This window comes from Coregonus clupeaformis, chromosome 21 (genome assembly GCF_020615455.1).
Source record: "Coregonus clupeaformis isolate EN_2021a chromosome 21, ASM2061545v1, whole genome shotgun sequence".
Lineage (NCBI taxonomy): Eukaryota > Metazoa > Chordata > Actinopteri > Salmoniformes > Salmonidae > Coregonus > Coregonus clupeaformis.
The window spans coordinates 19,403,619-19,416,566 of NC_059212.1; the positions used below are offsets into that span (position 1 = coordinate 19,403,619).

The window sequence follows — 12,948 nt, forward strand, 5'->3', positions numbered from 1 at the left end:
TACACTCTTTATATTGAGTTTCTGGATTGTGTTGTTGGTTACATAGGAAATTCGAATAGATGAGTTGAGTAGATTCTGTATTCCACACAGATAGAATTGATGGCGAAGGGCAGAGAGTTCACTGATGTACAGCTGAGAGTGAACGAGAAGAGAACCCTGAACACATTGAACAAGGACAAGAACAGGATCACTATCAGGTTAGAGTGGAATTCAATCAATTATACGTAAGAATTCAAATAAAATGCCCTGAAAGTAATGTAAATGCTGATATCTGGGCTTTTGTTTATCCAGGTATCCCATGGAGGGAAAGATCAAAAACAAAGAGATGAAGGTGAACTGGTAAGTCAAGCAGAGACCCCTACAGTGTACCAGCATGAGAAAATGGAGGATGACATTGGAGAAGGCCATGTATTCTCTTTGGGTGAATCTCAAAAGTCTTTCCTTGAACCTTGGGTCTTTTCCTCCCTTGCGTTTTGAGGTTGAGACGAGGAATTAAGCACATGAGGAATCAAGGAAAGACCTTTGAGATTCACCCCTTCTGTCTCTCTACCGGTCTTCCCCCTCAGCTTGATTCAAGCCCAGTTTGGCTCCATTCCAATCCAGGAGTTTGGACTTGCACAGGACACAGGGAGAATCTTCAGAAATGGAGTCCGACTCAGCAGATGTAAGTCATCAATGACTTCACATTTTAACAGTAGAAGATGAATAGCAGTGAGCCTCATTTGATAGACAACCTTCGCTCGAAAAACACTCTTCAGTAAGATATTGTCTATGTGTTTTAGGCTTGGCAGAGTTCCTAAACCAACGCTCCAAGACAGGCTTCTCTGCTCTACTCAACTCCCTGATACTGGCCAAGTGCTTCAGGGCCAAGCTGTGGGAGAACTCTCCTTACGTCTCAAAGCAGCTGGAGAAAATAGGTAAGGAGACATAGAATACTGTCAATGAATACAAAACCTGTACGCAAAATACTGTCAATGCATGTAGAACATAAGTAGGTTATCCTACTGTTGCTATGTTCAGAGAGGACAGGAGGTTGGGGAGGACGGGCTCGTGGTAATGGCTGGCGCGGAATAATGGAATGGTATCAAATACAGCAAACACATGGTTTCCAGGCGTTTGATGCCATTCCATTCGCTCCGTTCCAGCCATTATTGTGAGCCGTCCTCCCCTCACCAGCCTCCACTGTCAGAGACCCTTTTAAAGAAACGGCGTGGCTGCGGATCTGACTTCTGCGCATTTGTATATTCACTACTTTACGCATAAAGAACGTTAATTAGATCAAAGCTGAATCAATGTCTGCAAGGTCACATAAAGATAGTATTCTACATAACAGAACCCAACATAATAGCATAGTATAATGTTACTGTAAGACAGTAAGCATTTCACGGTAAAGTAAAACACCACTGCATTTTTCTCTCGTGTAGCCTAAAGGCAACAACGCGCCACTAGACAAAATACACAGATAGACTTAGCTACAATTTGTTAACGCCATCTGCTCTAACATTTGCTCACTGTACATCATTCAAAACAACACTGTAGGCTACTTTGAAGCAACACTGTATATCTCAAGAAGATCTAAATGCATATCCCCATGAAACTGATTGAGATCAAATGGTTGGTATGCAGATGCCGGATCCGCAGCCACGTCCTTTTAGAAATCGATTGACCAACTGATTTATTTAAATGAAAGTAATGAAATTGCTGTAACCATCGAAATATAATGACTCTATGATGACACTGAGATTGAAATGATAAAAACTGAGATTGAAATGATAAATGAGATTCTATTTATAATATCATTATATATGGCTGTAACAATACAGTTAACTCTATCTGATCCAGGGTTGACTCTGTCGACGGCCATGGTGAACGCTGGGCTCACCACCTTCAACAAGATAGAGCAGACTAACGCCAGGGAACTGGAGCTGGTGAGCATAGCATCAACTGAGACTGTAACTACAAAATCATTAAACACCACTGTTGTCTCAATATCTCCAAATGGTTTATTGACATTTCCACTGTGACAAACATGCAGCATCATGGCTTTCAATCAAATCAGTCAGTTAAATGTTTTGCATAAAGCCCTTTTTACATCAACAGTTGTCACAATGTGATTTCACATACAATAAAAGCAAATATTTGTTGTCCGTTTATGTTTTCTAGATCGTCAACAGACATCCTCCATTTGGAAACCAAATCAGAGACGCTGTCATCAATCTACCCAAGTATGAAGTTAGTTTGGAGCAGGTAAAAAGCTTTGCTTTGGTTGAATTGTAGTTTGAACGGAAATGGTCATCAAGATGAATCATTACAGCAATATTTGGTAGCAGGACGTAGCAGAATATTTTCCATACTTATATCATTTAACATCACAGTATCTTTCAATTACTGATCAAATAATACATCTCCCCAACAAGCTTTAATTTTGTGTTTATTTTTCACGTTTTAGCTTCCAAGATACAACGTCGCCACCGCAGAGATTGTCGTGACCGTGAATGTGAAAAACCACGAACAGCTGCTGTCAAAGAGAACCACTCATGACCACCACTATGTCACAATGATCATCGGGGACTGTGACAACAACGTGGTCTTCCTGCAAAAACTGACGTAAGATTAGGACCGACATTTCCAGAAATGTCATCACACACAGACACAACCTGATACACACATGGAGACACACTTTACATACAGCTTGTAGGTAGAGACAGAACATATTAAAAGTGTATTATAAGACATTTTACCTGCTTATAACAAGTTATAAAGCATTTTACCTGCAGGCTTTTTTGTAAAGTGTTACCGTCATACACTCATACAAGGAAAACAGTGAAGGAAAGAGAGCAAAAGAGAGGGAGAACAAGAAAGGGAAAGAAATATGTCAGCGAGAGCGACTGTATTGTGTGTTCATCCAGAGACTTGATGCTGTTGAAGTCAGGAAGCTGGTCAAAGAAGATCGAAGTGGCGAAAGCCTTCAAAGGAGAGGAGATCAGCGTGAATCTAATCAGCTCAGAATACGGTCAGGCAGCTATCAGGATTTCATTGTTCAAAATACATTTGTACGAACTACATAAAACTTCTAAAAGGCAGTTGTTTCAGTGATAATTGTGAAAAGTAAGAATATGCACCTCATTCTATTAACTATATTGAGATCTTCCTCTCTGCAGTGGGGTTGGACATTCAGCAGAAGTTTAGTGCCTTCTACTCTGGACCAAAGAGGTACGGAGGTGAATCACTCACACCTGAGCAACATAACACGATGCAAATAGCACAGGCTAACGCTCAGAGATCACAGGGTGCAACACAGAGAATACAGCCAACAGGTCAGCAAACACAGGCTACGGCACAGAAGAGAAACTCCACATCCACAGAAAAGGGTAGGCTGATTTTACACCAAACATTAGAATGCTTTGAGCTATTACTAAGTTGTACTTGCAGACTCACAGGACTGTTTTTGTTGTTGTTTTTTAACTACATTTGCTATATCTTTTTTTTTCTTCTGAAATTCAGGTTCCTCACAACCAGATCTAGGCAAAAGACAATGTAACCACTTCTGCAAAAACAAGGATCAGTGTGGCCACGACTGCTGTTAGTCAAGTTTTAAGTCCTCAAAAACTATCCTTTCCATTGCTCAATTGACACTTAGAATAATTCAAATGTTTGATTAAAGTATTCATACCTTGACTTATTTCACATTTTGTTGTGTTACAGCCTGAATTCAAAATTGATTAAATCGTTTTTTTCTCACCCATCTACACAATACCCCATAATGACAAAGTGAAAACATGTTTTTTGAGATTTTTGCAAATGTATTGAAAATGAAATAAATAAATATCTAATTTACATAAGTATTCACACCCCTTAGTCAATACATGTTAGAATCACCTTCGGCAGCGATTACAGCTGTGTGTCTTTCTGGGTAAGTCTCTAAGAGCTTTTCACACCTGGATTGTACAATATTTGCCCATTTATTATTTTCAAAATTCTTCAAGCTCTGTGAAATTGGTTGTTGATCATTGCTAGAGAACCATTTTCATGTCTTGCTATATATTTTCAACTTGCCCACTCAGGAACATTCACTGTCTTCTTGGTAAGCAACTCCAGTGTAGACTTGGCCTTGTGTTTTAGGTTATTGTCCTGCTGAAAGGTAAATTAATCTCCCAGTGTCTGATGGAAGGCAGGCTGAACCAGGTTTTCCTCTAGGATTTTGCCTGTGCTTAGTTAGCTCCATTCCGTTTATTTTTTATCCTGAAAAACTCCCCATCCTTAACGATTACAAGCATACCCATAACATGATGCAGCAACCACTATGCTTGAAAATATGGAGAGAGGTACTCAGTAATGTGTTGTATTGGATTTGCCCCAAACCTAACACTTTAGTTAATTGCTTTGCCACATTTTTTGCAGTATTACTTTAGTGCTTTGTTGCAAACATGATGCATGTTTTGGAATATGTGTATTCTGTACAGGCTTCCTTCTTTTCCCTCTGTCAATTAGGTTAGTATTATGGAGTAACTACAATGGTGTTGATCCATCCTCAGTTTTCTCCTCTCACAGCCATTAATTAAACTCTGTAACTGTTTTAAAGTCACCATTGGCCTCATGGTGAAATCGTTGAGTGGTTTCCTTCCTCTCCGGCAACTGAGTTAGGAAGGACACCTGTATCTTTGTAATGACTGGGTGTATTGTTACACCATCCAAAGTGTAATTAATAACTTCACCATGCTCAAAGGGATATTCTTTGTCTGCTTTTTTTATTATTACCCATCTACCAATAGGTGCCCTTCTTTGCAAGGCATTGGAAAACCTTCCTGGTCTTTGTGGTTGAATCTGTTTGAAATCCACTGCTCGACTGAGGGACCATACAGATAATTGTATGTGTGGGGTACAGAGATGAGGTAGTCATTAAAAAATAATGTTAAACACTTATTGCACACAGAGTGAGTCTAAGGAACTTATTATGTGACTAGTTAAGCACATTTTTACTCCTGAACTTATTTAGGCTTGCCGTAACAAAGGGGTTTAATACTTATTGACTTTCAACATTTCTAAAAACATAGTCATTCCACTTTGATATTACGGGGTATTGTGTGTAGGCCAGTGACAAAAAATTGAAAATGTATAAAACATTTATTCAGGTTGTAACACAACAAAATGTAGAAAAGGTCAAGGGGTGTAAATACTTCCTGAAGGCACTGTATTTTCATATCCTCCTATCTATGTTTCCCAGGTCAAAATGGAGTGACGGTGGTTCTGAAGAGGCCGATGAATCAGCATTCGAGTTTCTCCTCCTATCTCCAAGACCTGAAGACCAGGAGTGACACACTGACGGATACACCAGTCAAACGCCTCAAGGTGAGAGAACAATTTAACAGAATCACGCAAGACTCATTCATACTTTTGACATAAATCATGCATTGAAATCAAAGGCGAGTGACACGTTTCAGCATTCTTTTTTGATTTAGAATCAACTAACTGAAAAATGAACTTTTCAGCTGTAGGTTTTACCTGAATTTGTGTTTGGTCTGCCTGTTGCTGGTTCCTTTAGATGAGAAAGAGTGGTGGGACTGGGGCTGCGAACATTCAGCAGTTCTCTTATACGCCTCAGCCCATCTTACCACCCGCTTGCAGGTACATACACTCCTTTCTCATATCCAAAACATACAGTTCATCAGGTTGGAGTTAATTGATTACTAATGCAAACTGTATCTGACACAGTCGTCATCTTCTCGTAACTTTTTTTGAAGGTATGTAGGTAATCGTTATGGCGCTTCAGCAATACAACAGAGTGTGGAATCAGCTGAGGACTTTGCAACGCCCCAAGAGATGGCATATCTTGAGAACTATGGCCATGGTATGTTTAGTATCGGAATGCTTCTAGAGCAGAGATGGGCAACTTTGATGGGGTGGGGGCCACAAAAAATCTGAACTCATCATGAGGGGCAGCAGTGGCTCGTGGGTCTGTGTGCCCACCACATCCATACCCACACATGCAGTCAGAGCCGGCCCTAGACTTTTGGGGTCCCAAGCAAAATCTTGTTGTGGGGTCCCTCCACACCTTGCGAGCAAAACATTTTAGTTGCCCCCCTAGTGACATCGGAGATGAGAAATTTAAGTTATAGAGTTAATTTCCTGCAATTCTACGCATTTTTCCATGGGGTGGAGAGAAATGTTTGGAGTTTTTAATATGATATCTGAGTGAGAGTAACTACCAAAATCAATGAGGGTCCCCCGGTCGGTAATTTGACCATGATTACTACAAGTTTAGATAGCTGGCCGCTAACTTACCAATCTATACTGAACAAAAATATAAACGCAACATGCAACAATTTCAACAATTTCCACCCACTTGGGGTCCAGGACCACCCACTGGGGAGCCAGGCCCAGCCAGTCAGAATTAGTTTTTCCCCACAAAAGGGCTTTATTACAGACAGAAGTACTCCTCAGTTTCATCAGCTGTCCGGGTGGCTGGTCTAAGACAATCCCGCAGGTGAAGAAGCCGGATGTGGAGGTCCTGGGCTGGCGTGGTTACACGTGGTCTGCGGTTGTGAGGCCAGTTGGACGTACTGCCAAATTCTGTAAAACGACGTTGGAGACGGCTTATGGTATAGAAATTAACATTCAATTCTCTGCCAACTGCTCTGGTGGACATTCCTGCAGTCAGCATGCCAATTGCACGCTCCCTCAAAACTTGAGACATCTGTTGCATTGTGTTGTGTGACAAAACTGCACATTTTAGAGTGGCCTTTTTTCTGTCCCCAGCGCAAGTTGTACCTTTGTAATGATCATGCTGTTTAATCAGCTTCTTGATATGCCACATCTGTCAGGTGGATGGATTATCTTGGCAAAGGAGAAATGCTCACTGTCACGGTTTCGGCCGAGGCTGCTCCTCCTCCTTGTTTGGGCAGGCTTCGGCGGTCGTCGTCCCCGGAGTACTAGCTACCACCGTTCGATGTTTCATGTTTGTTTGGTTTTGTCTGTTTGTACACCTGTCCCTTGTTAGTGTTTGATTTTGTTTCCTATTTAGTTATCGTGTGTTGGGTCAGGTGTTATGTGTGATTGTTATGTCAGCTGTTGCTGTTGATGGTTTTTCTCTCTCGTGTTGTTTTGTGTCGAGAGTCCGCACTGCGTGCGCCTTTTCTTGTTTTACGCACTGTTGTGTGTGTGCGTAATTTGTTCATGCCTCCCGGTCGGGTTGGTTATTCTCCTGTTTGGAGTTACTATTTTTGGATTACTAAAGTCTGTTGACGAACACCCTTGTTCCTGCGCTTGATTCCCTGCACCACATCCACACTCAGCGTTCTGACACTCACTAACAGGGACGTAAACACATTTGTGCACAACATTTGAGAGAAATAAGCTTTTTGTGCGTATATGGAACATTTCTGGGATCTTTTAATTCAGCTCATGAAACATTTTTGCTTTCAGTGACATTACAAAAGAAAAGCTGCTGATGCACAACCACATTTCGAAAATTGCACCTTGTGTATTCTAGTATTCTAACTCTCAACATATTTCTTCTTGTTCTTATAATTATAATTATTCATTTTTGGAGGGAAATTGATTGACAAAAGAGGGGCCATGCGGCCTGCGGGCCACCAGTTGCCCATCCCTGTTAGAGGCTCGTAACTCCATTCACCTTCTATACAGCAGTGTGGAAAAGTAATGGTAGTTAATGGACACTTGAGAGGAGTAACTGATTTCTCTCTACAGAGTATAATGACTACCTGGAAGACATATATCAGACAATGGGAGAAGTGGAACCACCACCTATTCAAACCCCTACAGAGTCACAAAGTAGGACTTCTCAGTTACCAAAACTATGTCATAGTGTTTTTTTTGTTTTTACTATCATATCTCACGATTCCAAGTCATATTCCCTTGTAGATTCAATACCATTTACACAGATTATTTTTGAGTAGACTACTTACTTCAAACACTGCAAACAGACATTAATATTATATCAACATCTCATCTCTCAACATTAATCAACATCTATGTTTTCAGGTCCTTCAATGTGGAGGAAACCCAGTGCCTACAATGGAGGGTCGTTCAGCCACAGCACCCCCCAAAGCCAGGGCAGGGGTTACCCCCAAAGTCAGGTTCCCTCTCAAAACCAGTGTCGGGGTTACCCTCAGAGTCACAGCATCCCCCAAAGCCAGAGCAGGAGTTACTCTCCGAGTCCCATCGTAGACTTGACCGATGACAGCAGCTTCATTTCATCGTCACACACCCCCAGCGTGACCTTTGACCTGGGAGACGAGACCTTTGACCTGGGAGACGAATGGGACGACTGGGATGATTTTGACGACGACAACTTGGTGCACGCCAGCGAGACATCATGCACCACTGTAGCTAAAACTCAGTGGGTGGACCGTGACAGGCTGAAAGGTATTCTACTACAGAACTTCCAGGGTTGGTGTCAATTCCATTTAAATTCAGTCAATTCAGGAAGTAAACTGTCATTCTAATTCTTCCTCATTGAAAATAATTAAGTTCACTTTCTGAACTGACTGAATTGAAATGGAATTGACCCCAACCCTCTGTTCATCAATTACAGTTTGATTGGTAATTCTGATCTGATCTCCAATTAATTATGAAGTGATAGACACATTTGTGTTTTCAGGTCACTCAACACCACTACCATCCACTTATGTACAACCCAAACCCCGCTTCACTGTGTCCAGTGCCCCACTCAGGTGAGTTCAGCTTGTACCAAACTTCACCATGTCACAAGATGTCAAACCACTATCATTACACTGAATTAAATATCTATTATCTTTGCCAACAGGCAAAATTTGGCATGGGACGTCATAGTGATGTTATTTCCCGGTTGTATGCCAACTAGTTTCTGGTTGTAGAGATGTCAGCAAGTAGAAACTTGGTACTGTTGTACAGATGTAGGATCTTAATTTGAGCCAGTTTGCTACAGCAGGAAAATAATCCTGCAGCAACAGGAAAAGTGAAATATTATGTGGATTATAAATTGATACATTTTTCGTAAGGGGAAATGAAGTCTGAAATTTCAAAGTGGAAATTACAAACTTCAGAAGCCTTTTTAATTCTGAAATACACTACAAGTTTTACATTTCCTAAATTGCAGGAAAGTTCTCCTGCAATTGGCCGATCAAATTAAGATCCTACATCTGTAAATACTTGATGTAAGTCGCTCTGGATAAGCGCGTCTACTAAATGACTAAAATGTAAATGTAATAAATGTGTCCCAAACCAATTGATTATCAATGTAAAATGTAATGTTTGATTTGTGTGTCTCAGTTCAACCTCCCCAGTTGTTCCTCAGATGGCAGCTACTAGTCTCCCAGTCAGACTACACAACCTCCAGGCTTCTGCTCTCTGGAGCCACTCTAACAACAAGGCCACAGTGAGTTACTAACTACCCATAGCAACTCAGTTGACTTTATCTCAATGCTGAATCTGACGTCAAAATTAAACTGACGACAGACAAAGCCAAGGCTTCTGTTATGATATAGAATAAAACATGTTTTTTTTTTTTACACAAATCACATGATTTTAAATGTTTTAGCCCATTTGTTCCAAACACATTTGAATAGTAATATTTTTCCCTCTGCAGAGGGCATTCAGTGAACCCTTTGTGAAAGCACCCTCCTTCTCAAAACAGACTGACACAAGCATGGCTCTGCTGGGAGGACAGTTTGAGTTCTTCTCAAAGACGACTACCCCAAACAATGACAATGTGACTGGCAAAAGGTAAGGAGGAACTATAGAGAAATAATACTTAATTTCCTTTACTTTTTATCCATACAACTTGTAATCAGATTATGCATTAACTTGATATCATTGATAGATAGCATGATTCCTCATCATTGCAGGCTCCAGGGAGAGGACAACAGCAAGGAAGTGGAGGCATTCATGGGTATATTTGCTGGACTATTCTAGAAGTGTTTATAGTTGTATGGACTGGTTCCATGACGATGATTAATGGTTTCATGTTACTGTGTATGTTGTTTTTATACTGTGATTTGTACTGTTTGTTGTTTGAGATTAACTGTTAGATTTACTGTTGGCCCTATTAGAAAATGTTGCTATCATTCAGGAGTAGGAACATTCAATCATCATTAGCAGGTGGTCTGCTAAGGATTCTAAAAAACTATTATATATCTATGTACTTAATTTAATAAAAACAATATTTATTCAGAGGAAGTCTGAGGGGATTATGTCTGAATATTATCATTTTTATATTGATATCTAGAAAAGTATCAAACCTGAAAAACGTGTGTGCGTGAACAATCCTAAGGGTGGAGTGTTTCAGCATGATATAGGTAAAGTTTAATGTGGTAGGGGGGTTGGGGAGTGGTCTTTTTTTTTGGGGGGGGCAGAAGTTAGTAGGGATATATTTGGTTTTGAATTTTATTTTCATGGTGGTATAGAATTGTGCAGATCATGATTGATCGTACACAGTGGCGATTTTAGCATGTAGATCTTGGTGGGGCAAACTCCCTTTTAAAAAAATGCATGCCAGCAAAGCCACAACACAACACTAAACAATACATTAATTGCACTATAACGGTGACAAACGGTGCCCACAAACTGTTAGGGCCTACATAAAGCTGTCCCAACAGCAGAGCTTTCTTTTCAGCACCATGGAGTGAATCCTTACCACCGCTACACCTGGCTATCAGCAGAGCCTTGTCTGGCAGCGAAACAGCCATTCAGCCTCATTTACTGCCTATTTAAAAAACATAGCTGATATGTCTGACTTGCTTAAACAAGTGTGGTTTCTACTGACAATTGAGCTGTACAAACTATGGCATAAGGGAACGATGAGCGGATAAGAGGCAATCCGTAATTTAGATTAAGACATTAATGAGCGAGCCAAGACGGACGTAGTCAATGTAACTATTTGTTCAGCACTTTTTAAATGTACAGCGACAGAATTCAGAACATGGGCCGTTCTTACAGTATTCTCCCTGTACACCAAGTCAGAACCGTAGGATAAATAAAGGGGGCATATAAGAAGACAATGAAAGCTCTTACATTATTCTATGATGACATTTCTCTAAAACAGGTTATAGGCTACATGTGCACCACCAAGTCAGAACAGTAGGCTAAGTTATGAGTGGGAAAGGGACCAAATTATTAGGGTGAGGCACATGGGCTACTAACAGCTTACTACACAATATATCCCCCTGGCATATTACATAATTTATGCAGCAGCATACAATACATTTTTGAACTCACCTTGTTGTGCTGTGCTCACTTGAACAGGATGGTGGCGTGGTCGGTCCTTCTTGTGAGCAAATGTTGTCATCAAAGTCTGGCATTCTCTGGATTTTAACTGGGAACTCTGAATAAAACTAGGTCGAATCATGAGTTGGATGACCGTTCAAAACGTATTTTCCCAGTCGGAGCTTGTTTTTTTCAGAGTTCCAAGTTGTCTTGAACTCACTGAAGTCTGAGATTTTCCAGTTCCGAGTTTCCAGTTGTTTTGAACATGGCAGAAGTCATGCAGGATTGACAGCATGGCCAATATATTCAACATTTTCTGGCCCATGGTGTTGCATGTGAATGTTTATCCTTTTAAGATTGGAAAAGAGACCCTTAAACCACACACCCTCTTCACTGAATAGCAGGCTAGTGATTGCTTTGCAACGCTTGCAGTTATCCACTGATTCCTTCCAAACCACTCATTGTTGAATGTGCAATTTCAAACTTGTTGTGTAATGTTTATGTACAATGGCCGATGAGCACCGATACGTTTTATCTATAATTTCTCTTCATATGACAAGGCTTGAAAAGGATTTGCCAGTAGATTGTCGACTTGATTCATGATGATTACCTGCTTGTCTAGCTTGCTAGCTAAGATTTTGAAAGTATGATGTTGACACGATCTGTCCAATCAAAGCTACGCTAGATATAACATGATTTGACCTTGAGCCTTCTAGGATGGGAACTTCTAATGTAAATCTAAGGCAGCACCCAAGGGGCTTGAATTTTCTAGCTCTACCCGTAGATTCTGCCGTTTCAGAACACTGAGCCAATCACGGTGCAACTAGAGAACATTACCAACCCCTACGCTCCATATTTTGTGCTGGCTGCCCCACCACCACAGAAAGCACTGAGCTAGGCTGAAACGCCTGAATTTTGGAGCTGCCTTACTCAAGAAAGCAAAAAAGAAACCTGCATTTTGGAGCTGCCTTACTCAAGAAAGCTTTATTAACAAATTATTAATTATTATTTTAGATTGTTTGCAAACTGATATGTGACACGTATTAATGCCAAAATAACATTTTTTTTTTTTTTATTAGCTAAACAGGTGGGGCTCAAAACATCTGAGTGAGAGCAACTACCAAAATCAATAGGGGTCCCCTGGTCTGTAATTTGTCCATGATTTTACTACAAGTTTAGATAGCTGGCTGCTAACTTACCAATCTATACTGAACAAAAATATAAGCGCAACATGCAACAATTTAAACTATTTTACTGAGTTACAGTTCATATAAGGAAATCAGGCTCCCAAGTGGGTGGGCTTATGCCAGTCATGTGAAATCCATAGATTAGGGCCTAATGAATTTATTTCAATTGACTGATTTCCTTCTATGAACTGTAGCTCAGTAAAATCTTTGAAATTGTTGCATGTTGCGTTTATATTTTTTTGTTCACTTAAGAGTAAAAATATAGAGCAAAATAATTTGAGCAATTTTAGACACAACTACAAACTTCAAGAGTTGGCCATTCAAGGAGTTGGTCTGATGGGTTTACTCCAGTTGTAAATAGTTAATGTAAATACAATTAAATGTTCACATCAATACATTTGAGTTCATAATTACATAACATAATTGAATAGTGTCCATGGAAGGTTTTGGAGTCTATCTTATTTTTTCTTTTTAGTTCCGTTTCGACTTGTAAAAATCAGCTTGAAAATATATGGCAAGACTTGAAAATGGCTGTCTAGCAATGATCAACAACCAATTT

General features: G+C 40.2%; 1 protein-coding gene across 8 annotated transcripts in view; it reads left to right on the forward strand.

Moving 5' to 3' along the window:
* The window catches only part of LOC121535027 (probable ATP-dependent DNA helicase HFM1), a 39,480-nt gene extending 29,308 nt beyond the window's left edge, over positions 1–10,172 (forward strand). For 6 of the 8 annotated variants that reach the window (XM_041841695.1, XM_041841694.1, XM_041841699.1 and 3 more), the window contains 19 exons: positions 91–197; positions 292–339; positions 567–664; positions 783–917; positions 1,843–1,928; positions 2,164–2,247; positions 2,450–2,607; positions 2,910–3,013; positions 3,162–3,371; positions 3,505–3,582; positions 5,225–5,349; positions 5,543–5,625; positions 5,742–5,848; positions 7,708–7,791; positions 8,002–8,385; positions 8,621–8,693; positions 9,271–9,376; positions 9,587–9,723; positions 9,846–10,172. In XM_041841695.1, the coding sequence (XP_041697629.1) occupies positions 91–197; positions 292–339; positions 567–664; positions 783–917; positions 1,843–1,928; positions 2,164–2,247; positions 2,450–2,607; positions 2,910–3,013; positions 3,162–3,371; positions 3,505–3,582; positions 5,225–5,349; positions 5,543–5,625; positions 5,742–5,848; positions 7,708–7,791; positions 8,002–8,385; positions 8,621–8,693; positions 9,271–9,376; positions 9,587–9,723; positions 9,846–9,912 (2,274 nt within the window). In that variant the 3' untranslated portion in view covers positions 9,913–10,172. The remainder of the gene's footprint in view (positions 1–90; positions 198–291; positions 340–566; positions 665–782; positions 918–1,842; positions 1,929–2,163; positions 2,248–2,449; positions 2,608–2,909; positions 3,014–3,161; positions 3,372–3,504; positions 3,583–5,224; positions 5,350–5,542; positions 5,626–5,741; positions 5,849–7,707; positions 7,792–8,001; positions 8,386–8,620; positions 8,694–9,270; positions 9,377–9,586; positions 9,724–9,845) is intronic. The other 2 variants (XM_041841697.1, XM_041841700.1) reach the window with 2 other exon arrangements.
* The last annotated feature ends 2,776 nt before the right edge of the window (positions 10,173–12,948 follow it).